General features: G+C 43.0%; 1 protein-coding gene across 2 annotated transcripts; it reads left to right on the top strand.

The window, feature by feature from the left end:
• The first annotated feature begins 224 nt into the window (after window positions 1-224).
• RELL1 (RELT like 1) lies at window positions 225-25,533 on the top strand. 2 transcript variants are annotated; one of them, XM_035113435.3, is made up of 7 exons: window positions 225-451; window positions 12,615-12,842; window positions 13,847-13,918; window positions 15,031-15,088; window positions 16,272-16,511; window positions 19,881-20,034; window positions 20,548-25,533. In XM_035113435.3, exons 1-7 carry the CDS (start codon window positions 361-363, stop codon window positions 20,578-20,580), a joined length of 876 nt encoding a protein of 291 aa, XP_034969326.3. In that variant the 5' UTR covers window positions 225-360; the 3' UTR covers window positions 20,581-25,533. The 2 variants fall into 2 exon arrangements, with proteins under 2 accessions (XP_034969326.3, XP_034969325.3); XM_035113434.3 differs by having other exon boundaries at window positions 19,881-20,137.
• The last annotated feature ends 340 nt before the right edge of the window (window positions 25,534-25,873 follow it).

The raw sequence follows: 25,873 nt of genomic DNA, 5'->3' as shown, positions 1-25,873 counted from the left end.
CCTAACTTGAGCAAAATAACTGATTGGGACTTTGCTCGTCCGGGGCTACAGCCTCGTGGCGCGGGAGCGCTTGACAGGACAGCGCACGACTGATGAAAAAACTGGCTGCTCTCCGCCAGCTGCTTTTTCCACAGTGAAACTCCGCCTTCCTTTCCCCTCAGCCTTGCCGAAGAGCGGCGCCGTCACCGCGCATGCTCAGTCGCTCTCCCCCCCCGGGAGGAATGGAGAAGAGGTGGGCGGAGCTTCGACGCCAGAGCCGCGCCCGGGCGGACTGGGGAAGATTTTCTGCGCGCGCCGCAGAAGCCCCATCAGCCCAGGCACCCAAGTGTCCCGGGACGCGGGTGGTCTCTTCGCCCAGGGATGGCTCCTCAAGGACCGGCCGCGACGCCCGCCTACCCGGCTGCTTTCTTCCAAGCCACGTCCGCCCAGGCGGGCAACCGCTCGGCTCCCGGTGGGTGCGGAAAAGGCTTCCTCCTTCTGGGCACAGACTTTTGATTTTTTGCATTTTGTGATGGGGAGGGGAAACACTGGGGTGCAGTTGTCTTTTGCCCTCCGTGATCGTGGGGGCTTCTCTCTCTTTCCCCCGGGGAAGCTGCGTTATTCAGCTGCGTTTTTCCAGCACTTCCAAACTTGCCGTTGATTTATTTTTTTATTTTCACTCCCACCTGACTTTTGAAGCCCTCCATCCAGCCCCGCTCCCTTCCTTGCTTCTCTCTCTCTCATTCCTTTTTAAGGTTGGCGCCACCTTTTTCTTTTAAATTTTCCCAACTGGGCCATCCTGTTATGCAGAAACTAAGCTTTTCCTGGCAGATTAGCAAGCAGAAGCTTATCCCTTAGCTGTATCTCAGCTGCTGTAGGTCAGGCTGCTGTGAAGGGCAGTGTGTGTGTGTGTGTTTAAATTGCACGTCTGATTCTAGTTCAGTCTTTTTCTTTATAGGGTTTTTTCTTTCTTTCCCCTAAATGGTTCTTCCTCAACCGGAAAGTAAATACATGATCTCCAAGGGGTTGGGCTTGTTACTCCCTCCGTTGTGCAAAAGGACAAGATCTGGCTTTGGCCACTGCACAGTCCTATCCTGAGTTCAAGTTCATTTCCAGAGGCTTTTTTTGACTCCCAGCCAGCTCAGCTGTGAAACTGTGCTTCAGGGCATGCGCAAAGAGCCGCTAGGCTTTCTCCAGATAACCTCAGCTGTTCTTGCGCTCTCTAGGATTAAGACTTTGAGACTGGTCGACTCTGCCTCAATTCATAAAAGGAGTCGAGGCAATATACTGTATACAAAACAATAGGCAAAATTGATAGTAGACTCTGCCTCACAGGTCGTTGCATTTTTCATTTTATTTTTTTGCAACCAATCACTGGCTTCGCCTAAATCTTTGTTCCAAAGAAATTATTCATCCAGAAATAGCACCTTCTGCTGTTTCTCACTGTGTAATTACTTCTGAATAATTTCCGTTATCCTCATCTTATTACGAGGTTTACAGTGAAATAGTGCCAGATGTCCCTGTGAGCCCACGTTACAAGATTCCTTCATGGGAGGCACTTATTTGTAGGAATACTAGAGTGCAAATTATGTGAAGATCAATTCTCTGCAACAATACCACATGTATGCAAGGAAATTCCAATTGAGTGCAATGAAACAGACATTTCAGATTGTTGCACTTGGGAAGACTGTCACTCAGATTGCATGCTGATTCCTTAACTTGGTTTACTTTTCCTGAGTCGAAAGTTCATTCCACTTAATTGTGCCCCATTTAGCTACTGTTGGAGTGCATGTTCAAGATAACTAAAAAGAAATTACATAGCTGCTTTATTTTATATGTTAACCACCTTTGTGAACGTACTTTGAAGTGTAGTTAATAGTTGTACAGTGAATTTTATTATGTTTTTCAGTATATTTGTATGTGGAGCTGTGATGGAAAGTGAAGCAGCTGCAGAATTGGGTTGGTAAATGGGGGCAGATACTCTTTATTAATATAAAGTAAAAAGTAGCCATTAGTGTGTCCTTCCTTTAGTATTTTTAATTCATTTTTGCCCTCTATCACCTTTTCAAGTTCTCTATTTTACAGGATACTAAGTCACGAAGGTTGCAGTCTGTCTGCTTTCATAACTGTCATTCCTTCCTATAACAGCAATAGATCATAGAACTGTGACTCATTGCTGTTGTGTTATGGAGAAATAAAACGGTTACGTTCTTTGGTTAATTAGTGTTTTTTTTGGGATGGGTTAATTTAGCGAATACTTTCTGTCATTTGCTGATAGTGCACTATGTTGCTGAAAATCAAAGGTAGTCAATCTGCTAATTCCCTGTTCTGGATCTTAGACACAACACTGGTTGTTGAAATAAGGAAATCTGGCCTTGGAGTACTTGCATTAAAACCCAAACACTATAAAATTGTCTCATGTACTCCTTTTCTACCATCTCCCATACTTTCCCCCACCCCAGTATTTTGAGCTTCCCTGAGCTATTACTTGTAGTATGCAGACCGTGCAGTGAGAGCCTACTCATGGGCTGAAACTGTGTTGGATTTTGGAAGGTGAAAATGAAACTGTTCATTGGCTGAGTTACATTGGAAGTTATTGGAAATCTGCAAAACTTTTTCTGTGGACTGATGTGGCGAGAGATCGCACAGATTGTTAAAAAGTGATGAAATTGGAGCTCATGCTTTTCTTGTGGGTATCTTGTATGACTGTATTGACATGAAGACATTTCCTGTACTTTAAAAGAAGGAACTTATGTTTTATGTATGCATGTACCTGGCACATATATTTAATCTAAGGTTTCTTTCTTAAAGTCTGCTACAGTTTCAAATGTATATCACTGAAAAGGCAACTTCATCTAATAGCTCAGTCGGGTTGTGGGTTGAGTCCCACATTGGGCAGAAGATTCCTGCATTGCAGGGGGTTTTGAGTAGATGACCATTGTGGTCCCTTCCAATTCTACAATTCATTGATTAGATGATTCTGTAAGAGGGATCTGATCTGCCACAAAACGTTGCAGTTTGAAGTTTGTTTGCCTGCCAGCCTGGCCTTTTTTTCAGGGCATTTCATTATACTTCTCCCCCAAACCCAGTTTTTCTATTTTTAATCCTCCCAACAGACACTTGACATTCTGAGCATACTCGGTCGTTGTTTGGTTTCCTCCCAATTTAGGTCCCCCCCCCTTGAAACGATTTCTATTTCTGCAGTGACTTGGGCTCCCTCAGTCGTGCTGATAGCTCCTTGCCTTATTTCGGCTGTATAGTCATCATTATTTTCTATACCACTTTATAGTTTAAAGAAAAAAATCTCAAAGCAGCTTGCAACACATCAAAACATCAAACAAAACAATCCAGAATAAAACAAATTTACAATGAAAATTATTCCAATGAAACTATTTTAGATCTTTCTTTAAGTGACATTTGGCTTTCCCCATATTTATTTACCTAATTAATTCATGGAGTTGCCCCGTAGCAGAAGTACTCTAGGAAGCCAGTGTGGTGTAGTGGTTAGAGTGCTGGTCTCAGACCTGGGAGATGAGGGTTCTAATCCCCACTCGGTCATGAAGCTCACTGGGTGACCTTGGGTCTGTCACAGTCTCTTATCCTACCTTACAGGGTTGTTGTAGTAGGGAGTAACTGAGGGAGGTGTAAACCATGTATATATGCAGTGCTTCCCCCCCTAGTAAAATAGGTGCTAGTACTCACCATGAAGTTGTTACAGTGCCACACTTTTTGTCAACAAAAAGAGGTGCCTGTACTGAGTACCCCTGAGTACCCCCTGAAAAAGGACTGTATGTATGGGATATAAATGCAATAAATAAGCTCTTCTGCTTACCTGCTTAAGAAAGCTGGAGGGTCCGGCCAGCCAGCTAGAGATGTCAGTCGCCGCCCTGGCATCCAGAAATCTCCCATGTGGTTGCAATTGGACCCATGCCAGTCACAAAACATGCCTGCGGCTGGCTAATTTTGAACACCGCAGAAAAAGCTATTCCGTTTGTTCTGATTTGGTGGCAAACAGCAGATTTTCCTGGGAAAGTGGAAAGTGACTGGACAAGCCCTTGGACTGAATCTGTTTATTTCAGGAATATACCGTACATATTCCTTTACCTTTTTTTTTTATTCCAGGAAGGTGTTTAGGGTTCTTGGAACGACGATCAGGAAAATGATTCTGTTTCCATTCTCCAGCCTAATGAAAGTTGATTGGAATAAAAAGTGTGGCGCTGATAGTTATAGCAAGAAGAATAGCATTTCTAATTGGGCCTACCTTCTCTGGTTCTCCTAACCATGAATTAGGAATATTTCTGGGACAGGTGAGGTTGAATGAGAAACAGTAACTGGTCGTGTGTCAAAATAGAGTTTTGCGCTTTGAAAGTAAACACCAGTAATGTCTAACGGTCCAGTGTGTGATAGGTTCATTTCAATTTTCTACTCCTTTATATTCAAGAATGAGGTGCTGAAAAACGCTGCTGTCTTTTGCAGCCTTCAGCTTTGCTCTTAAGTTTTCTTGGCATAGTTTGATCTAATGATATTCTGCAGGGTTGATATATTTCATAATGTGCTCTTTTCCTCGTTGTAACCAGAATTTTGTTACATTTGAAAGAAGAGCAGGATTTGTTACATTTGAAAGAAGTTGTTGTTGTTTAGTTGTTTAGTCGTGTCCGACTCTTTGTGACCCCATGGACCAGAGCACGCCAGGCACTCCTGTCTTGCACTACCTCCCGCAGTTTGGTCAAACTCATGTTCGTAGCTTCGAGAACACTGTCCAACCATCTCGTCCTCTGTCGTCCCCTTCTCCTAGTGCCCTCCATCTTTCCCAACATCAGGGTCTTTTCCAAGGATTCTTCTCTTCTCATGAGGTGGCCAAAGTATTGGAGCCTCAGCTTCAGGATCTGTCCTTCCAGTGAGCACTCAGGGCTGATTTCCTTAAGAATGGATAGGTTTGATCTTCTTGCAGTCCATGGGACTCTCAAGAGTCTCCTCCAGCACCAGGATTTAAGAGCAGGATTTAAATAAAGCAATAAATGATTGGCCCACACTTAGTATGTTATGCATATGGCTGCTGACACTGACACATGTTTAAATAGGAACTTGTTGTTCTTCTATGTACACATTTTGTATTAATCTACAGCATGCACATTAATTTATTTTTCCGTTAGGTACTTTGTCGCAAAGGAGTGCATCTCAGCTGCGGCTGGGGAGAGGAATGTGTGGTGCATTCTTTTTGCATTTGTTAAAAGCTCCGTCATTGCTTTAACACTTTTGTAAAGAACCCTTGTCATGGAGAATTTATTTTTTGGTTCCATAAAATTATTGCATGTGCATGACAGGTTTATGTACTACTATGCTGGAACAGGATGTTGTAAGATGGGAAACTATCCATTATGTGATTTTTAAAAAATCTATTGGCAAACAGCAATAATGTAAAAAATTTTGGGGGAGGATTTCTTTCAATAATAAGAGGACATGGAAAAATAGAAACAGCTTGATCTGCAGGGTTATTAATGGGGCACATGCCAGAAAATATGTGTCAATTTATGATTAAGTGCTCTACATTGTAATTCTACAAAAAGCTGATTTGAGGTTTTTTTTAGTGGGCAAGTCTGGTAATACATTATGCCCACTAGCTTGCTTTGTCCACCTGAAATTTCATGCATGTTTATAAGTTGATGGTTCTAATATATTGCCATCAATGGGTTTATTAGGACAGGCTTGAAAAGGTCTGGTCCCCTTTTATAAGCTACTGTATATGGGTAATCGTGTGGATCCTCACCTCTCCGTAGCACATCATGGGAGAATGTGGGTGTGTGTGAATGATAATTTACCTGTGGATTGTGTTGCGTGGTGATCATCATAATACTGTAGGAAAATATCTTACACATTTGTATGTACATCACATTGTAAATGTGTTGGGTTTGAATTGTGTTATTGTTTAAAAACTAAATAATTACAGGGTTTTTTGGGGGGAGCAATGGGTTGGAACCAAAAGTTCTCTCCTTCCAGAGGAAGGGATCCTTTTGATCACCCGTTGGGCTTGGTGCTTTACAAACTATATGATGACAGGTTCCTGCCCTGAGGAGCTTACAGTTTAAAATTTTGCCGCGGGGAAAGAACCAAGGAAGGTGATGGAAATGGTAAAGGTAAAGGGACCCCTGACCATTAGGTCCAGCCGTGACCGACTCTGGGGTTGCGCACTCATCTCGCATTATTGGCCGAGGGAGCCGGCGTATAGCTTCCAGGTCATGTGGCCAGCATGACAAAGCCGCTTCTGGCAAACCAGAGCAGCACATGGAAACGCTGTTTACCTTCCCGCTGTAGCGGTTCCTATTTATCTACTTGCACTTTGACGTGCTTTCGAACTGCTAGGTTGGCAGGAGCTGGGACCAAGCAACGGGAGCTCACCCCGTCACAGGGATTCGAACCGCCGACCTTCTGATCAGCAAGCCCTAGGCTCAGTGGTTTAACCCACAGTGCCACCTGGGTCCCTGGCTACCTGGAAATGGTAGGTGGGGTAAACAGGGTGAGTGCTCATTTACTCAGTTGCTGGGAGACTTTCTGGACAGGGATGTATCAGGATATAAAAGCAAAGAGATAATTAAGTCAATGGGAAACTATGAAGAACCGTGAAACTATAAATGAGATGCTTTTGCTGGATCTGGGAGTGAACAGGGTATTAGTGCAGGTGCTCATGTAGAACAATTGTGGTTGGAGTGGTGGCTGAGGGTGATGGTAGCTGAATTTTGAATAGAATTCAGAGGGCAGAGGTGAGACAAAAGAAAGCCCAAGATGAAAAGGTTGCTGTAGTCTAGAGTGCGCCTTCAGTAAAAACTGGTTGGGAGGAAGAGCTGTATTTTTTCAGTGTTGAAAAAAGGGAGAAGCGGAGTGAGACTGGCGGCTGGAATGAGGGGAGGAAAAAAACAGGTTTGGCCTTTTCACTTGTGGCAGCGTTAAAAGAATTGATTGCACAGAAATAAAATTAATGAAGACCTAGGGAACAAAGAGAGTTAGGCAAGTGATAACTTTGATCGATTATTATCAAAGGCAGCAGAGAGGTCAAGAAGGAGGAGGAGGCCATAGGCTGCAGAGACCCTCGGATTTACCAGTGAAGAAATGGATAGTGGTTTCTGTGAATGGTAGAAGCTACATTGCAGGGAGAGAACAGCTAACAGGGAGAGAAAAAGTTGAGACAGCAGGAGCAAGCAGCACATTTCTGTGGAGGCAAAGGACACGAGAATTTGAATGGGTAGCTAGATAAGGGAGGATGGGTCCATTTTAACAGTGAAGTCAAGTATGGATAACTTGATTACAATTAGCTTCTGAGACTCACGTTACAGCTTTTCTTTTCTTGCTCATCACCTCCTGGTCCCTAACAAACCATACAGATGTATTACTTAATCCCTATTGGGCTAGCTAAAGGATGCAAAAGAGATTTGTGATTTTATGGTTGGCTTATGTTTGTGTGAGAAGGGAAATCTAAATATGTTATAAGCTAAGGTTTGCTTTCTCTAAACAGCAGACTGATTTCTGCAAATCTTGGCACTAGGGTAGACGAATGTATCATTTACTGGAATGTAGCTTTACCTGGTGCTGAGATGGTTTTTTTTAAAAAAATTCCATCACCTGCAATTTAAAGTGCTACAATCCGAGCTTGACTGTTTTGATTCTACTAGATTTAAGACTTTGGCTTTTGGGGAAATTGCTCTCAAAAGTTCTCTTGCCTAGTTTGCTATAGGCCAGTATCCACACCAACAGACTGTGTACGCCAGCCATTGTCACCCTGGTGCCCTCTGGTGGTTGTGGATTACAGTGGTACCTTGGTTCTCAAACTTAATTCGTTCCGGAAGTCCATTCCAAAACCAAAGTTAGTCTGGACTCCGGAGGGGTACCACATAGGCAGGGGCTGGTACAGTATAAGAGGGCTGTCTCTGTCTATATGCATGTTCTTGGCTGGCAGGTGGGAGGCTAATGTTTACTGTTTCTTACTAGCTGATCAGCTTAGCTCCATGTTCATTCACGTCCTTCTCCTGTCTAGAGATGTGAAGGTTCAGAAAAAAAACCACATCCTTCTTCATCCCCCCCAGACCTCTTCTCCCATCATGTATTACTAGTGTTACATCAGATGTAGTCATAGTTTTCTTGGCATGTACTTAATACCTTATGTTAACTCAGTAATACTTATTAAAAAGGTAAAGGGACCCCTGACCATTAGGTCCAGTCGTGACCGACTCTGGGGTTGCGCGCTCATCTCGCATTATTGGCCGAGTGAGCCGGCGTACAGCTTCCAGGTCATGTGGCCAGCATGACAAAGCCGCTTCTGGCAAACCAGAGCAGCACACAGAAACGCCAGAGTCAGTGTGGTGTAGTGGTTAAGAGTGGTAGACTCGTAATCTGGGGAGCCGGGTTCGTGTCTCCACTCCTCCACATGCAGCTGCTGGGTGACCTTGGGCCAGTCACACTTCTCTGAAGTCTCTCAGCCCCACCTACCTCACAGGGTGTCTGTTGTGGGGGAGGAGGGGAAAGGAGATTGTTAGCCGCTTTGAGACTCCTTCGGGTAGTGATAAAGCGGGATATCAAATCCAAACTCTTCTCTTCTTCTTCCCGCTGTAGCGGTCCCTATTTATCTACTTGCACTTTGACGTGCTTTCGAACTGCTAGGTTGGCAGGAGCTGGGACCGAGCAATGGGAGCTCACCCTGTCGCAGGGATTCGAACCACCGACCTTCTGATCAGCAAGCCCTAGGCCAGGCATCCCCAAACTTTGGCCCTCCAGATGTTTTGGACTACAATTCCCATCTTCCTCAGCCACTGGTCCTGTTAGCTAGGGATCATGGGAGTTGTAGGCCAAAACATCTGGAGGGCCACAGTTTGGGGATGCCTGCCCTAGGCTCTGTTGTTTAACCCACAGCGCCACCTGTGTCCCTTACTTATTAGCACCCCGTAAAATAGGCCACTACTTACACTTTTTATTCTCACATAACTCCCCCTCCAAGGTGCTCAGGTATATTTTTTAAAAAAGGAGCCACGGTGCAGCTTCTGTTTCTGTCTGGTGTTTAGTGAATCTTTTTTTTTTTTTGGAAGAGAAAGATCAGCTTTGCTGAGCGTTGAATAGCAAATTCAGCAGGAACAGAAGCAGCATGATATGCCTTGCATTTTGCTGTTCTGTTGGTAAAGACAAGATCAGTTCCATCAACTATCTCTGTAAAGTCAAAAAGCTTTGAAAATCCACAAAGAAGTGAGAGTTCTTTCATGTCCCAATATTTTTCATCCATCCTGATGAGCTTTGGTGAAATTGAAACTCGCTAACCATACAGTACTCTGTTTTATTTTTTTAATTAAAAAAAATTGGTCCTCCTAAAGATAATAACCACACACTATTGGACCAACATGGCTACTTTAATTTTTTTAAAAAATCCCTCTCAGGTTTCTCAATACTGCTTATGCTTGATTTCAGTCGATTTGGTTAGATTTGGAGCACAAAAGAAAATGTATAAATAAAAATGCCAGTAAACATCAAAGTTAAACTTTGTAAATTGATAGGAGCATAGAGGCCACTCAGCAAACTGCTTCGGTTTTTGTAAGCACCAACTGCTGCAGAGCGCATGCGAGGCTGGGCATTTGATCAGTCAAAAATAAAATAAAATGAAGTCAGCTGTGAATTACAGAAGGACAACTGTTCCAGGAAACTGGAAGATTGTCTAGTATTCAGATCTAGTCCATTAGGCAGGAGTGATGAACTCCTATGTCCACTGGGCCAGATTATTATCTCCACCCACCCCTGTGGGCCAACTTCTTCAGGTAGTTAAGACCACTCTCCTGTCTGTCATCTGATGGTGGTGGTAAGGGGAGGCATTGCTTGTCCCCCACAGGAAAGTACAGAAGGAGCAGGGCTAGCAGGATTGAACCCTCTGCTCAACAGCTGATGCACAGAGGGTTCAATCCTGCTAGCTGGAGGGTTCCATGCTGGAGAAACAATACCCAATCCACTGACTGCCTTAAAGTAAAACAAACATATATCTCTAGCCTATTCATTCTGGTTGCTTTTGTGACAGAACTTATGAACTTATCAGGATCATTTTTCTCACCCGGGGAAAAACATTTCTTGCTATTTGTCTGCCAGCCTCCCTTTTGTTTTCTGCTTGCAAGCTTCCTAAAGGGCTAGATTAGGAAGCTGAAATGACAACATTCCTGTTATTAAAAAGCGGAAAGCCTTGTGCCTTAACTTTGAGTGGAACTTCCTCCTGATAGAAGGAGCTAACTTTAGCCAGCTTGCACAGACAGACTTGTGGGCTTAGCAGCATGAAAATCTGGCTGACTTTAATCAGTTTGCTCCTCGCCAGCTTAGGTCTCTGAGAGCAGTCTCTTCATATTTTAATGGAAAAATAAAGATGCTTGGTGCTGCAGAAAGTCTCATTTTTGCAATTATAGTCCATATCTGTTTTGTTACACCTCTGCTCCACCCTAGGCATGTATCTGATGGGGTATATGAACCTCCAGGATGTATGGGGTATTAGAGAAGAGGAAGTGGTATTATAGGGATGCGGGTGGCGCTGTGGTCTAAACCACTGAGCCTCTTGGGCTTGCTGATCAGAAGGTTGGCAGTTTGAATCCCCCCGACGGAATTGCAACCTCCCGTTGCTCTGTCCCAGCTCCTGCCAACCTAGCAGTTTGAAAGCACACCAGTGCAAGTAGATAAATGCGGTGGGAAGGTAAACGCCGTTTCCGTGTGCTCTGGTTTCCACCACAGTGTTCTGTTGTGCACCAAAAACGGTTTAGTCATGCTGGCCACATGACCAGGAAAGCTGTCTGTGGACAAACGCTAGCTCATTCGGCCTGAAAAAGAGATGAGCGCCGCAACCCCATAGTCGCCTTTGACTGGACTTAACTGTCTCAAATGCTTGGTGAGTTAGGGAATTCCTCTGTATGCAAAGCCAACCTCTGGCAGATTGAGCGGATGAGACCAATAGCGGGTTCAATGGTTCATAAGGCGGTTTCTGCATGTGCTGCAGATGGAATTGAGGGGCAGATGGGTCTCGTCAACCTGGGAAGGTAGCCCACCTAGGAGAAGGGAAATTCTGGTTCTAAACTTCCACTGCGTTGCGGGACATCTTAGGGAGAAGAAAAGGCCAAGGAGTAAATCCTGCACAAATCCAGATTGAAATCTCTAAGATGGCTGGATGGCGTTTTGTATGCCTCCTTTTGGCAACTCCTGCAGCCAAGCTGGTGCCAAAGGTATTGCTTTGTTTTCCTTCGTACCGCATTAGAGAGGCCGAGAGGGGTGGTGGTTTTTCGCCTGGGCAGCCCGGGACCTCCATGCACACTGCCCAGCTTTGTGCTTTCTCAAGACAGAAGGATGCTAACAATAGACAAATATTGCTGAACAGACTCTGATGTGATTGACTATGCTGTCGGAATCCTTATGTGATTCTGTTTGTCAAAAAGAGAGAGGAACCCAAGGGAGGGGGGGAAATGGAAACTACAAAACCACAGTTTTGTCTAGGAATGGGCGTGAACTCTGGCAGCTCTCATAATTAGCACATTGCGGGCGAAGGCAAACCATAGCTATGACTTTCTGTCCACCTGCGGACAGACCATTTGATCTATCCTAAACATCGGAAGCAATGCTGGATGTTCAGCGGGAAGTCACATTTGCAATTTTTTTTCCCAAAAATCGGGAATATCTAAATATTGCTTGGGCTTTACCATTCGAAGCTCTGTGTAAATAAGTGTCTCTTGCTGGTGCTGTAGTTTTGTGAGGAAGGCATGATTAAATATTAGGGTGTTAGAAATTAAGTGGAGGTGTAAAGTAGAAAGGGCTGCAGCTTAGCTTCCTTTTAGAATAAGCGAAGAATTCAAAGAAGGTGTGACCTATTCCAGTTTTACTTAAAATGTCACATTTTCTCTTTGTGTACAAAGATAGTCTGGTATAACTTGAAATATTGCATACTTCATTGTGGGCATTTCTGAAGCACTCAGAGGCTTTATACAGGCTCAATTTTCTTTCTTTTTTAGCATTTGGAATAAGCAAACTGATTTACAGCTGCTTGTCGGCTTTCATTTCAGCTCTTCTCAGCACTTGGTTTTCTTAATTTCACTCCTGCTTCCATGGTGCCTTTCGAGGTGGAGGGATGGCTGTGACAATGGTTTTTGTCAAGGTTTTCTGGCGCAAACCATTGCTGGCCACTTTTGACATCATGTCTAAGTAGTATGGTGTGATTGTATGAATTGAGTCAATAAGTTTGATTATATATTTCCACGGACAAGGCCCAATTTTTGTTGATGAATTCGTTCTTTTAATGCATAAAAATAACGAAACATTGTAACACATAATAATGCAATGCAGCGGGTGAATCAAATTTATAATTACGTTGTTAACTCTATAATTATACTTAAGCAGAACAGCTAAATTAAAGTAATTTAAACAATTGCATTATAGAATTCCAATTTTACTTGCCATCAAAATGAAATACATACAGTACTTGGCTACGGTATCCAGCTATGACCAAACTGATTTGCTCATCTGGTGCCTTCTTTCGGGGAACATTTAGTTTCTGGGCTGAGAAAGCTATAGAAAGCATAAAATATCAGCATTGCTGTACAAATCTAATTAATTTTGTAGTCTTTCTCTCCCACTTTTTTTCGTAGGGAGCCCTCGTACCTTGGCAAGCCATAGCGCAGGTGATGTTGCAAATAAACCTGGAAGTGGATCGTCAGGAAATGGGCAGCACCCAGAATATATTGCATATTTCCTGATTCCTGTCTTCTTCCTCATGGGACTCCTGGGGGTTTTCATCTGCCATATGCTAAAGAAAAAAGGATATCGCTGTACAACAGAATCCGAGCAAGAGGAGGAGCAGCTTGGTGAAAAGATAGGTAGGCGAGAATAATTTAAAAGACTGGTGTCTGTGCTAATATGGAAACAGCAAGCATTAACCCCATTTTTTATAGTGCTTGGATCAGAGGCTCTCAAACCCTGGTCTATATACCACTGGTGGTCTGCAAGCTTTGTTCGGGTGGACCTTGGAAACTTGCAAAACTGCGCTTAACCTTGCAGTTGATTTTTTCCCCTCCCTGATGACCAGACCCAGATCATTCAGCAGGTTAGCAAGGTTTTGGCCCAGGGCCTGTGGTTTTCATAATGTGATACCTGTGTAGTTTACTAATTAACCGTAACTATTTCCCGGCTAAAGGTATTACAGTCATACCTCTGCTCCTGAACGCCTTGGGAGTCAAATGTTCCGGCTCCTGAAAGATCGAAACCTGGAAGTGAGTGTTCTGGTTTTCAAACTTGTTTTGGAAACCAAACGTCCGCCGCGGCTTCCACTATTGTTTCCGGCACGCCTGCGCAATCGGAAACCAATTGGAAGCCGCGCCTTGGTTTCCGAAAGTTTCGGAAGTCATTACGGGCTTCCGGAATGGATTCCGTTCGACTTCCGAGGTACCACTGTATTGCTGAACATGATCCAAGGCCAGAACTGATAAGCATTGCACCTGAACTTCACAGAATTGTCCACAAAAACAGGCCATATCCATCACACTGGAAAAGCAAGACTTCAGTTATTAAAATCAGTTATGTGCATGCATTTTATTTTTATGGCAATAAAAGTAGTCTTACCTTTCACTCTGAGTAAACTTCATAAATATGTCAAATGACAAAATTAAACAGTGCATCTTATGATAAAGCAGCAAAATAAGGTTTGATAAGGAGGAAAACATTGTATTGTTGCAATTTTTCTATTCCTCCCCGCTCCAGAAATGCTCTGGGAGACATTGCTCCTCACCCCAGCCACCATAGCTCTAACTTTACCAGATCCTTTACATCTCCAGTCCTGGTTGGCTATTTATCCAGCCCACAAGCCAAATCTTTCTCTTTTCAGAGCTGAATGAAAGTACGAATGATAATGGTGACACCGTGGGAAAAATAGTTGACTACATTATGAAAAACGAAGGTATGCGATGCGGCTTTAATAATAATAAAAAAAGAATGTGCAGATCACGAGGAACTTCTGGCCGGCAGCCTCCCCTCTTCACTATGCCTCCCACCTGCAGCATTTAGGCTCATTTTTATTATGCTTCCTTTGGCTTTAATTAGAGGCATCAGTTAGGCATGTATCTGCAGCCAGAGGGGAGGGGGAGGAATAGTTATGAACCACCCCACACCATATGCTGCTAGATCCACAAAGATCACCCTGGCATTCTTTTTGTTTCTCTCCAATGCTTTTCTCAATTGAAATTGCTTCAAGATGTATGTGTAAATGAGAGAGAGGAGGAGGAGGAGGACCCCTCCCACTTGTTGAATTGTCTCTGCTCAACACCAATATGCAGCCTTTGGAAGATTAGCAACAAGGAAATGCAGCCCTTGAGCCAAGAAGCCTGGGATAGCTCAGTTGGTAGAGCACGAGACTCTTAATCTCAGGTTCATGGGTTCAAGCCCCACATTAGGAAAACGATTGCTGCATTGCAGGGGGTTGGGCTAGATGATTCTGTGAAAGGTTCCCTGCCCCAGATTTACCCTTTTGAACAGCTTCAATGTTTGCTTGCTTGTATTTTAAGTAACTAAGACATTTAATTTAGGACTTTTAATTCACAGCACGCATCATATACTGTACACCAGGGGTCCCCAAACTAAGGCCCGGGGGCCGGATGCGGCCCAATCGCCTTCTAAATCTGGCCCCCGGAAGGTCCAGAAATCAGCATGTTTTTACATGAGTAGAATGTGTCCTTTTATTTAAAAGCATCTCTGGTTTATTTGTGGAGCATAGGAATTCGTTCATTTCCCCCCCCAAAATATAGTCTGGCCCCCCACAAGGTCTGAGGGACAGTGGACCGGCCCCCTGCTGAAAAAGTTTGCTGACCCCTGATATACACTTTCTCATTCATATGCCAAAGAGATATTTCCCCAAGGATTCAAACTGCTTTGGGGTCAGGAATAGAACTAAAGTTATTTGTGGCTTGTTATCTTATTGCTGTAAGTTTGCGTAATGTCCAAGTTAGGCCAACCATTGTTCAAGGAGATCAACCCCCAAATGTTAAGTATTCCTTATTTATGTAATTCTTGCAGCTAATGCTGATGTTCTGAAGGCCATGGTGGCAGATAACTCTGTATATGATCCTGAAAGGTAAAACCTTTTTTTCATTTTATGCTCCACATTCAGTGGAGACAAGATGTTAATGGTTCCAGGTTATAAATAGGCTCACACATATGCATGGACCTATAATTGCATCATCTATGCATATGGTGCCTCACAGGGTTAAGATAAGCTCTCTGGCGAACTTTGACAATTTAAACATCCAGCAGAGCAGGAGAGAGTATGGGGAGGCAAGGAAACATAGGTAAGGTGAAAGAATATGTCTGGTTACACATACCTGAACTTAGGCTGTGTACAGACACAAACATTTGATGGGGGAGAGTTGTTCTGGAAGCAGACTCACTGTTCAAACCATTTTCCCTCCAGGGTCTCGCTCAGGAGAAACTGGCACAGCAAGTTTGTTGAGAAGCCAGCTGTGGATTGACTTGTGCTTGTGACAGCACGTGCCCTCCACGGCTGACATCTTCTTTAAATAGAGATTTTTTATTGTTATTATGTTTTTATAAAAGGTGATGAATGTGTACAAGCGGCACTGTAGCTACCCTTATAAAAAGCAGATACAGTCGTAGCTCGGAAGTCGACCGCCTTGCAAGTCGAACGTTTTGGCTCCCGAACGCTGCAAACCTGGAAGTGAGTGTTCCGGTTTGCAAACGTTCTTTTGGAACCCGAACGTCCGGCGCGGATTCTGATTGGCTGCAGGAGCTTCCTGCAGCCAATCAGAAGCTGTGCCTTGGTTTCTGAACGTTTTGGAAGTCGGACGGGCTTCCAGAACAGATTCCGTTTGACTTCCAAGATACGACTGTAGTCCGCATGGAGGGGTGTGCGTGTGCAAGGCCAGGTCGTCAGCTAAACCAAAATATTGCTAATCTTAAAATATTAAGTATCTGCTGTGAATTCCTCTACATTGCAAAGGAAGAAGCCAGGTTCATGGTGCAAACAAATGCCCCAAACACACACACACACACACACACACACACAGCCTTACAACTTCTGTTTGAAGGCTACAGCTGCATTGCGTCCTTAGTTTCTTTAGGGGTGAAGATGTAAAGGGCTACATGGAAGGATTTCTGGAAAAGGTGGGGTTTGAAGGAAGAGAGTGGAATGGTACTGCATAGATGTTCTGGGAGAGGACCCCAAATATAAGGAGCAGCTATGTTTTATTAACTGCATTTCTGCCCTGTAACGTTTTGTGTTTTTTGCTCTTTAACTCTAGCCCTACTAGTCCGACTACGCCAGGCAGTCCAACAAGTCCAGTGTCTCCTTCATCATCCGGAGGTCCTCAGTTGAAACACACTTGCCGTGGCCGCCACCTGCATACGGTTGGTGGAGTTGCCGGACCAGGTGACTGTAGCCGCTGCAATCAGAAGAGGTGGCACCTGTTCAGTCCAGCTAAGAAATCCAAAGAAGCAAAGAGAGCCCGGCACGGAGAAGTGACAGTGCTGTCTGTTGGAAGGTGTGCCCGTTGAATTATTTCATTTTAGGTGAAACTATGGCTTGATTCTCAGTACTGGGGTGGATTCGCAGTTTCGGTGGCGTGCATGACCACAGTGCATCTTCTCATTTTAAACTCCAGTTTAGGGTTGCCTTACATCTGGGAAATCTCAGACAAGTCAATCAATCAATCAATCAATCAATATACTTTATTCGACCGATAGTCAGAAACAAAAAACATTTCTCCATGAAAAGATAAACATATAAAACTGAAGGCATCAGAGGGATACATAAAAATATAAAACTGAAGGCACCAGAGGGATACATAAATGGGGTATGACCGCGCTACTAAACCTCCTACAGATAACCCACATCAAGACATTCGATTATACGTTTCCGACACTTGAGCGCCAGGAAGAGGAATTTAGCCACTGAGAAGGTTATTTTCCCAGTGGGCTTGTTTAGCAAATATGCTGCCTGCCGTTCTCTTGGTCGGGAACTAAACTGAGATAAATACGGGTCTATAAGATATTGCCTTAAATCATTATAAAAGGGACAACTCAGTAGAATGTGTTCTGTGGATTCTACCTCACCCAAGGCACAATGGCACATTCTCTGACCGTATGGGACTCCTCCAAATCTTCCCCTCAAAACCGCTGAATCAAGGACATTCAGTCTAGCCGCAGTAATTAGTCTGCGGTATTCCACGTAGTGGATATCCGCCAGGTAATGGGCTGATGCAGACAAGTCCTATTTGGGGGGGGGCAACATGCCCACCCAGGGGGGGATTTTTACACATTAAAGGAAATGCCTGGGTTTTGGGGGTGTTGTTTGTTTGTTTGTTTATTGGGTGTTGGCTCAGGCTCGGGTGCATGTCATGGCTTCTGCCAGCTGGAGCTGGGGAAAGGCCTCTTTGCCTGGCTTGGGCTGGCACCAGCTCAGGCTGTCCCCTTTTTTGCTCTTCAAGATAAGGCAACCCTACGTCTAGTTTAGTTCAACTACAATTTGAAACAGGCCAGTCTATCTCTTCGGCAGAAATTGGCCAGCTTCTTTTCTGTGCAGGCCTAGTCCCTCGTGATCCCACCTGCCCAGTAGCTGGAATATCACTCCCTTGCCTGTGGTACTATCGAGGACGAGCTGGTGCACAAAATGAGTTTGGAAACTCCATGTGAAAGGAGACATTTCCCCGTAGGTTTTTGCATTAGTGCAGGGAGCTCTAGGGTATCCTGTCGGGCTGGGGTGCCCCTTCAAAACTGAAAGAGGACTCAAGACCCCTTGCCGCAACTGCTTTATAGGAAAAAGCCAAAGACAAATTTGTAGGTGTATTATAACACATTTGTTTCTGCATGGTTTGTAAGCTCCAGGCTTATAATCTACAGTCTGATGAAGTCCCATGTTTGTAGTGCTGGTAAGAACAATGAGTAGGGGAAAGTGGGGCATGTTGAGCCATGGGGCACATTGATCCTCTTTCCATTTTAAAACCGTACTTTAGCTTTTATACAATGTTTGTGGCAACACTACAACAACAACTGTGTGATACTACCATAGCTGCCAAGTTATCCCTTTTTTACAGGGATTTTCCCTTATGCTGAATAGGCTTCCTCGCGAGAAAAGGGAAAACTTGGCAGCTATGGATACTACATACTGTCATTGTGTTTGGGTTTGTGTTTTCAAAGAAGTTTAAACAAAAATCCAGATTTGTTAAATTAGGTAAGCTTTAGTAAAAAAAATTATATGAATTGTCAACCATGTAGCTCTAAAAGTTGTAAAGGTAGCTGAAATATCTTTTCATTTATGTGATCATAGTTAATATAGCTGTAGTATGTTCTAAAATATTTGTCATGGCTGCCAGTCTGTTTTGCTTAAAATAGATTTATGTCTTAAATGGTGATGTGGGGCACATTGTTCCAATTGGAAATGGGGTACATTGAGCATGGATCAATGTACCCCATGGAAAATATGGAAAGGCTGTGTCAAAAATTATGAAAGAAAAGTTGAATGTGAACCAGCAGTTTGAAAGTGACTTGACTGATTTTGAAACATTTTCTAAAGATGAACTAGAGGAAGAGGAAAATATAGAATTCAACAAGACTGATGTGAAAGAGGGAAACTTTGTTATCGTGAAGATTTTAGGAAAAACCACAATTTCCCATTATGTTGCTGAAGTTACCGGAACTGATGAATATGGGGACTTCATTGTAAAATTTCTAAAACGTGTTCTGTCTAAAGTGAATGAGCGGCCCAAGTTCACTCCCTCTTCTGAACCAGAAGCTTTGATTCCTTTTGAGGATATGGTAAAATTGTTGCCTAAACCACTCTGCTTTGGTGAAACTGCTTGTGCTTCTAAGATGGTAACACTTCCATGTTTACTTAATGAGTACAAGTTGAAGTGATGCTGACTCTTAAGAACTTTGAGATATTTTTGAAACTCTCTTGGAAGCTTATACTGTGTAGTAAAAATGTCTTCTTTGCTCTTAAATTGGAATGGCTCAATGTGCCCCAAATGAAGAATCAATGTGCCCCACTACTGGGGCACATTGATCCATTATTTTGGAAAAATTAAATGTGATTTTTTTGTCATTTTATTCCATCAAATGTGAAACATTAACCCTTTGATTTTGTTTAGAATAGTACCTAATAAATGTTAAATTCAAAAGTTTTCTTTTATGTGCATTATTTTGAGGTGTGTAGAGCTTAAAGTAAAAAATGGCTCAACATGGCCCACTTTCCCCTAAAGTGCAAAAGAGAGGTGGGGGAATAATATTTAGGGAATGATCACAATTGAATTGTGTTCAGAATTACCGTAGCGGTAGAATGTTTGAGACACTGCTCTTAAAAGGGCATCCATTAGTTTGTCAACATACCCGTGTTTCTCCGAAAATAAGACACTGTCTTATATATATTTTTCCTCAACCCCCCCCCCCCCACTATGGATTATTTTCAGGGGGTGTCTTATTTTTTTCCTCCTCCTCCTGCCGCAGCCGGCATTGCTGCTGCGCCTATTACTGTGTCTTATTTTCGGGGTATGGCTTATATTCCTTGAATGCTTAAAAATCCCGCTACGGCTTATTTTATGACTACATCTTAAAATAGGAGAAACAGGGTAGTTACTCTTCTAGAATTTGTAATTGTAGCGCGGCCGTAATTTCTAACTGCCTACTTTTCCTCATCTTGTTTAGAAAATTCTTATTCACTGGAAATGCATGATAGTTAACCACAGCCTCCCAGCAAGATCATCTGTTTTATGTCTTTCAAAGCGATAAGCCCCCCTGTCATTTCAAAACTAATACAATTGTAAATTTAGATAAACCTTTCCTAATTTTGCAGAGGCGGTAGTGGGGTTCATAGTGAAATGCTGGATTGTTTTAATAGCTCAGCTTTGTCCCAACAGGTTTAGGGTCACAAAGGTGGAACACAAATCTGCGTCCAAAGAACGTAAGAACTTGATGTCTGTCAGTGGCGTCGAAAGTGTGAATGGTGAAGTGCCGGCTACCCCTGTCAAAGAAGCCTCGAAAGAGACGCCAGTCACACCTGCCTGCAAACAGGTACCAGATGAAAGGCAGTGCACACGTGCCAAGCAAGAAGATAGAGCGAGATCTGGCTCAGCATGACAGTTGGACCCAGAAAGTTCTGGAAGTCCAAGCAGAGGTCCGTATGACAGTTTAGAACATAGGACTTTAAATAATTTTTACGTAGGTTTATAAAATGCAAGATTGCCATGTTTTCAACAAAATTCAGGTCTATGAGGGATAATATCACAACTGCTTTCATTACATCTTTTGCCTCTAGGTATTAACGTTCTGTCTGTGGATGGGCAGGGAGATAAATCGGTGGTGTTATCACTTTGATTCAGAGCAGACATGTTGGAATTAATGGACATGTTCATTAATTTCAGTGGGTCTACTCCGAGTAACATTGTCCCGTGAAAGCGTGAGCACTGAACTGCAGACCATAGATGCTTTGTATGATGATCGGGCCAAGTTTAATATTGAAGAAAGAACTGCATGTTGGGAAATGGCTGCTTGTCCCTTAAAGTTTTTGTTTCTCTTCTTTTGCAGATGGAGGATTTTGAGGGAAAGCACACACAATAGCTCTGGGGGAAATTCAAAACTAGGACGCCGAAGTCTCCGAAGAGAAGTATATAAATGCACTATTGCTGCGCATAATTTTTGTGACTAAATCCATGCAGGTTTTGGTCCCAGGTATTTTAAGTGCTCTAGTAACTAAAATTTTAAGGACAATTTAGTTATTTGACAAGTTACTGGAGCACACAAGTCAGCAATTTTTATATTTATAAAACGTTATGTTTTTCCACTTCTAATAAAGATGAACTTAATGAAATCTTTCTTAGAAATGACAAACAATAATCGGTTTGCCAAGATGCCTCTGCTGCTGTACTGCAATGTTAAAATGTGTTGTAGCATGTTCGATGTACCAAGGAGCAAAGTCTGATACATTGGCTGTTTCTGTAAGGGAGGTGACCAAAGTTGAGCTATGTTTTGCTTTTATTGCTAAATGCCAATGATTGCTAAATTAAGCAATGCTTAATTGTATTTTCTCAGTATACTTACACAATTACCATTTTTGTGCTCAAAGCAACCTCTACAACATGCTTCCTCAATCTCGGCCCTCCAGATGTTTTTGGCCTACAACTCCCATGATCCCTAGCTAGCAGGACCAGTGGTCAGGGATGATGGAAATTGTAGTCTCAAAACATCTGGAGGGCCGAGGTTGAGGAAGCCTGCTCTATGATCTCTAACAAAACCTCTTTTGGTCATGAACCTTGATAGATGTTGTATTAAATCCTGAAAGAACCCCAAAACACCATGTTTTACTCCTGCAGATTTGTGATTGAATTACTGCGGAAGCAGTTGATGACTTTCTGCATGCATTGGCCTTAAATTATTGTCAAATTTTTTATTGATTTTTTTTTTGGTAAGCCGCTTTGAGGTTTTTGTATAATCAAGCGGTGTATAAATTTTATGAAACAAATAAACAAATATCTATATATAGAAATATTGTTACTTTGGTTGATGGCAAACTTTGAAGGCAACGAGCCTTCTGAAATTCTCCACTAGTGGCACATTTCAGAAAAGCTGCTACTGTTTATTGCTGAATGGCCTCTAGACAACTGTGAGGAATATTTTCCATGATAGTGATAGGGCATTATCTGGGAAGATAACTGATTAGACTATCAGAGTTTTAAAAAACCCCTCACTCTTTTCTTTGCAACAGATTCGCAGAATGTACATAACTAATTTTATAACGATGCCCAGATTAGGAAGCTGTCCACTCTAATAGAAAATAAAATTTTGCCAGCTTGAACCAAGCAAAGGTAAAGGTAAAGGGACCCCTGACCATTAGGTCCAGTCATGACTGACTCTGGGGTTGCGGCACTCATCTCGCACTATTGGCCGAGGGAGCTGGCATACAGCTTCCGGGTCATGTGGCCAGCATGACAAAGCTGCTTCTGATGAACTAGAGCAGCGCACGGAAATGCCGTTTACCTTCCTGCCGGAGCAGTACCTATTTATCTACTTGCACTTTGATGTGCTTTCGAACTGCTAGGTGGGCAGGAGCTGGGACCGAGCAACGGGAGGTTGCAATTCAGAGATTTTTGTTTTTTGGGAGCACTTTCCCTACCTCTGTGTGCTTTAAATTAGGATCTACTAGCAGAAAATGATTGTTCATGCACATAAATATATATATATTTGTAGCACAATGGAAATGGGCTCATATAAAAGGTGTGAGAAGTAATACTTCAACTTTAACCAGGGCTAAACCCTATAATTGTGTTTCAGGGAGGGGTTATTGTTTCATTTTTGTTCTTGTTTTTATTACGCATTTCATGTTTTTTTATCTTGTATTTTTATGTTGTGAGCCACCACCAGCTCTATGGGTGAAGGGTGGTATATAAATTTAATAAAGAAATAAAATAAATAAAACCAAAGCCTATTTTGAAAACGCTGCATGTAGTTTTAGTCCCTCCATTTAAGGTTTAAAATAAAACTCCAAAAACAAACAAACCCAAAAGCCTTATTCACATAAGCATAATACAAGTTCTGTGGGCTTCATAAACCTGAAATTTTATCATAACAACAACAACAACAACACTTAACAGTAATGGCTTCAAAGTAGACGAAAATGTAGGCTGCACTGTATTGTGATAAAGGTAAAAGTAAAGGGACCCCTGACCATTAGGTCCAGTCGTGACCGACTCTGGGGTTGTGGTGCTCATCTCGCTCTATTGGCCGAGGGAGCCGGCGTACAGCTTCCAGGTCATGTGGCCACCATGACAAAGCCGCTTCTGGCGAACCAGAGCAGCATACGGAAATGCCGTTTACCTTCCCGCCGGAGCGGTACCTATTTATCTACTTGCACTTTGACGTGCTTTTGAACTGCTAGGTTGGCAGGAGCTGGGACTGAGCAACGGGAGCTCACCCCGCCACGGGGATTCGAACCACTGACCTTCTGGTCGGCAAGCCCTAGGCTCTGTGGTTTAACCCACAGCGCCACCCATGTCCCTTAAAATTAGGTATGACTTGCCAGACCCCTTGCCAGATATCCAGTACATTTATCTGGGACTGAGCTGAACAGGAGGAGGGAAGCACTTTTTGCAGAAAATGTGTGCCTGTGAATGAGGGAATGAAGAATACCCCTTACCCCAAATTGGCTTTTTTATGTTGTCGCATACCTAAGATTGACAGTGTGGCATAGTGACCTTGCAGTGTCATAATAATTATGGTGGAAATCCAAAGAAAGCGATTGTTTATCATAATTTATTAACTCCATATTAGTCACACAAGTTAGTCACATTAAAGCACCTTTGAAATGAAGGGGGTCTGCAACGAAACACTGCAGTGTTCCTTTCTGTGTTCGAGTAAGTCAACTTTGCATTTGTTTGTGAGATTCCATTCCCTTTGCTGCCTAGTCTTCTGTTTGCCCTCCTCCCAGTCAGTCTGCGTTCCCTGAGCATTGAGCATGCTTAGTTCCTGCCCCCTGTTTTTTTCCTTAATACTCTTTAATGTTATAACAACAACAACAAAAATCCTTCCAGTAGCACTTTAGAGACCAACTAAGTTTGTCATTGGTGTGAGCTTTCGTGTGCATGCACACTTCTTCAGAAAGTTATGTGAAGCTTGCTCCATAGTTCCTTCTCATGACTAGACAGTGTCCTTTTGGCTACACGAGGATCCAAACCCATCTCTTTAAAAATGGAGCATATGATGAATTAGTCACACTTACCTATAGGAGTTAAGCATGGGTAGGCAAACTAAGGCCCGGGGCCTGGATCTGGCCCAATCGCCTTCTAAATCCGGACTGCGGATGGTCCAGGAATCAGCGTGTTTTCACATGAGTAGGATGTGTGATTTTATTTAAAATGCATCTCTGGGTTATTTGTGGGGCATAGGAATTCGTTCATCTTTTCCCCCAAAATATAGTCCAGCCCCCCACAAGGTCTGAGGGACAGTGGACCGGCCCCCTGCTGAAACAGCTTGCTGACCCCTGGAGTTAAGGATTAGGGTGTAGTGTGGGGGTGCCAGGGGGCCCCCAGGCGCACAGTTTTTGAGCAGGCATGACCAGGGGACCCCACCTGCAGCCTGGTTGGGCTCTGCTGGGGGTGGGATTGCTCCAGCAGTGTTGGTGGTGGGGGCTGGCACCCCCCCCCCACCCAGAGCATGCACCCGCCTTGTGTGTTGGCAACTGACGCTATGCTATTGTAAGGGTGGCCTAGGATTTTGGCTTACGCGATTCCTGGTTGGGTAGGATCACTTTGTCTCAGTACAGTGGAACCTCAGTTTTTGAGCGTCTCGGAAGCCGAACAATTCGGAACCCAAACACCGAGAACCCGGAAGTGATTCCTTCCGTTTTCAAATGTGCCGTTCGGAATGGCTTCCAGGGAATGTTTCTCAATTTCCCCCATTGAACTTGCTCACAGCCCATTCCGCCTTGGTTGTCGAACGGTGTTCCGGAATGGTTTACGTTCCACAGCACAAGGTACCACTGTATCAGAAATTGCTTTTTTTTTAATGGCCAGTAGAACTGAATAAGGGTTGCTGAGAAAACATTTCACCTTCTGAAAACACTACATCCATAACAGTCCTGCAATTTAAATGGAAGGTATTTTAAAATGCTATTGTGTTTAACAAATGTGTTAGGTATGCAAAAAAATGTGAACCCCCAATTCTGGAGCCAAATCTACATGTGGAAACAGGATGCAATCCTACCTTTGAAGGGGAAGCTTTGCATCTAACACCTGATTTATCCAGTGCCTCTTCAGAAGGGTCTGATTCCAGATAGGCGATTGGTGAATCTGTTTCACTTTCTCATTTTACCAATCTTAAATTCAGTTCTCTACATGAGTTTGCAATCTTTTTTTTCAAAGAATTCTGAAAATTCACCAGCATTTTAGTGTGAATTTGTCCTACATGTTTGTATGCGATTTTGCCTAATATACATATTCTTGTGAGCCACATTTTCCTCATATTTACATATTCCCTAACATAATGCATTTTTGCTCTTTTTCACAATTGTATCCCCACAACATGCATTTTTGTACACATTGCTTGGCTGGAGAACTGCTTTGCCAATTTTGGAAATGTGTGAATTTTGAAAGATGGCAGTTCACATAGTGTTTCAGGAAATGTGAATTATCTTTATTTGCCTTTAAATGCGAACTGAATCAAATAGTTTCCGCCATGCCTAATTCAGATTTGTGATTGGTTGGACTAGAGCAGACTGCATTGAGGATCTGTTTAGTGGGGAAATGTTTGTGCATACTCTTGTGTGTGTGTGTCTATGTATTTGCTGAAATTGACAAAAATATTTGGATTGCGGCTGTGGTGTCTGCCATGCTTGAACAAGGGTGTTTCAGAACTGTCTTATAACACATGAAACTGTATCATTATGATTGTATGATATATGGACTGACATAGTAAAGCTGATGCTCGCTTTTCACATTGTGTTAAATGTATTTTAACAATACGGTTTGTATATAGATTTTGTACTACTTGAACAATAAAAATACAAAACTCTTAAAAAAATGTTCTCCTGTTGCTTTCTTTCAAGTCAGATGTCATTTGCTTTCCAATAAGGTGTTGACTTTTTAAATTCCTGGGAAAGCAGGGCTGGCCTAAGTGTTTTTTTAACTGAGCCAAAGAAAACCCCTAATACAACTTTTCATTTAAACAGAAAAGACAGGGGTTGGGAATTGATCAAAGCAGCAGGACATAGAAACGCACATTTCAGATAATACTGTGCATTGCCTTTCTAAATGAATGAATGTGTGGCGGGGTTAAGCATGATGGATCTTGTTAATGTGACAAATGAATAGAAACTGCACACTGAACAGATGCGCCTGAAATATGAGATCAGATGGGAGTT

The sequence above is a fragment of the Zootoca vivipara genome, chromosome Z1 (assembly GCF_965207765.1).
Source record: "Zootoca vivipara chromosome Z1, rZooViv2.hap1.1, whole genome shotgun sequence".
Lineage (NCBI taxonomy): Eukaryota > Metazoa > Chordata > Lepidosauria > Squamata > Lacertidae > Zootoca > Zootoca vivipara.
Note: the sequence above shows the minus strand (reverse complement) of the source record. Positions and strands in the feature narration are given on the sequence as shown.

Excerpts from the sequence above, each read along its gene's own strand:
- RELL1 (XM_035113434.3), top strand. The coding sequence starts at position 361 with ATGGCTCCTCAAGGACCGGCCGCGACGCCCGCCTACCCGGCTGCTTTC. Across the intron at positions 452-12,614 it reads GGGCAACCGCTCGGCTCCCG|GGAGCCCTCGTACCTTGGCA; the intron begins GTGGGTGCGGAA and ends TTTTTTTCGTAG. Across the intron at positions 16,512-19,880 it reads ACAGTGCTGTCTGTTGGAAG|GTTTAGGGTCACAAAGGTGG; the intron begins GTGTGCCCGTTG and ends TTGTCCCAACAG.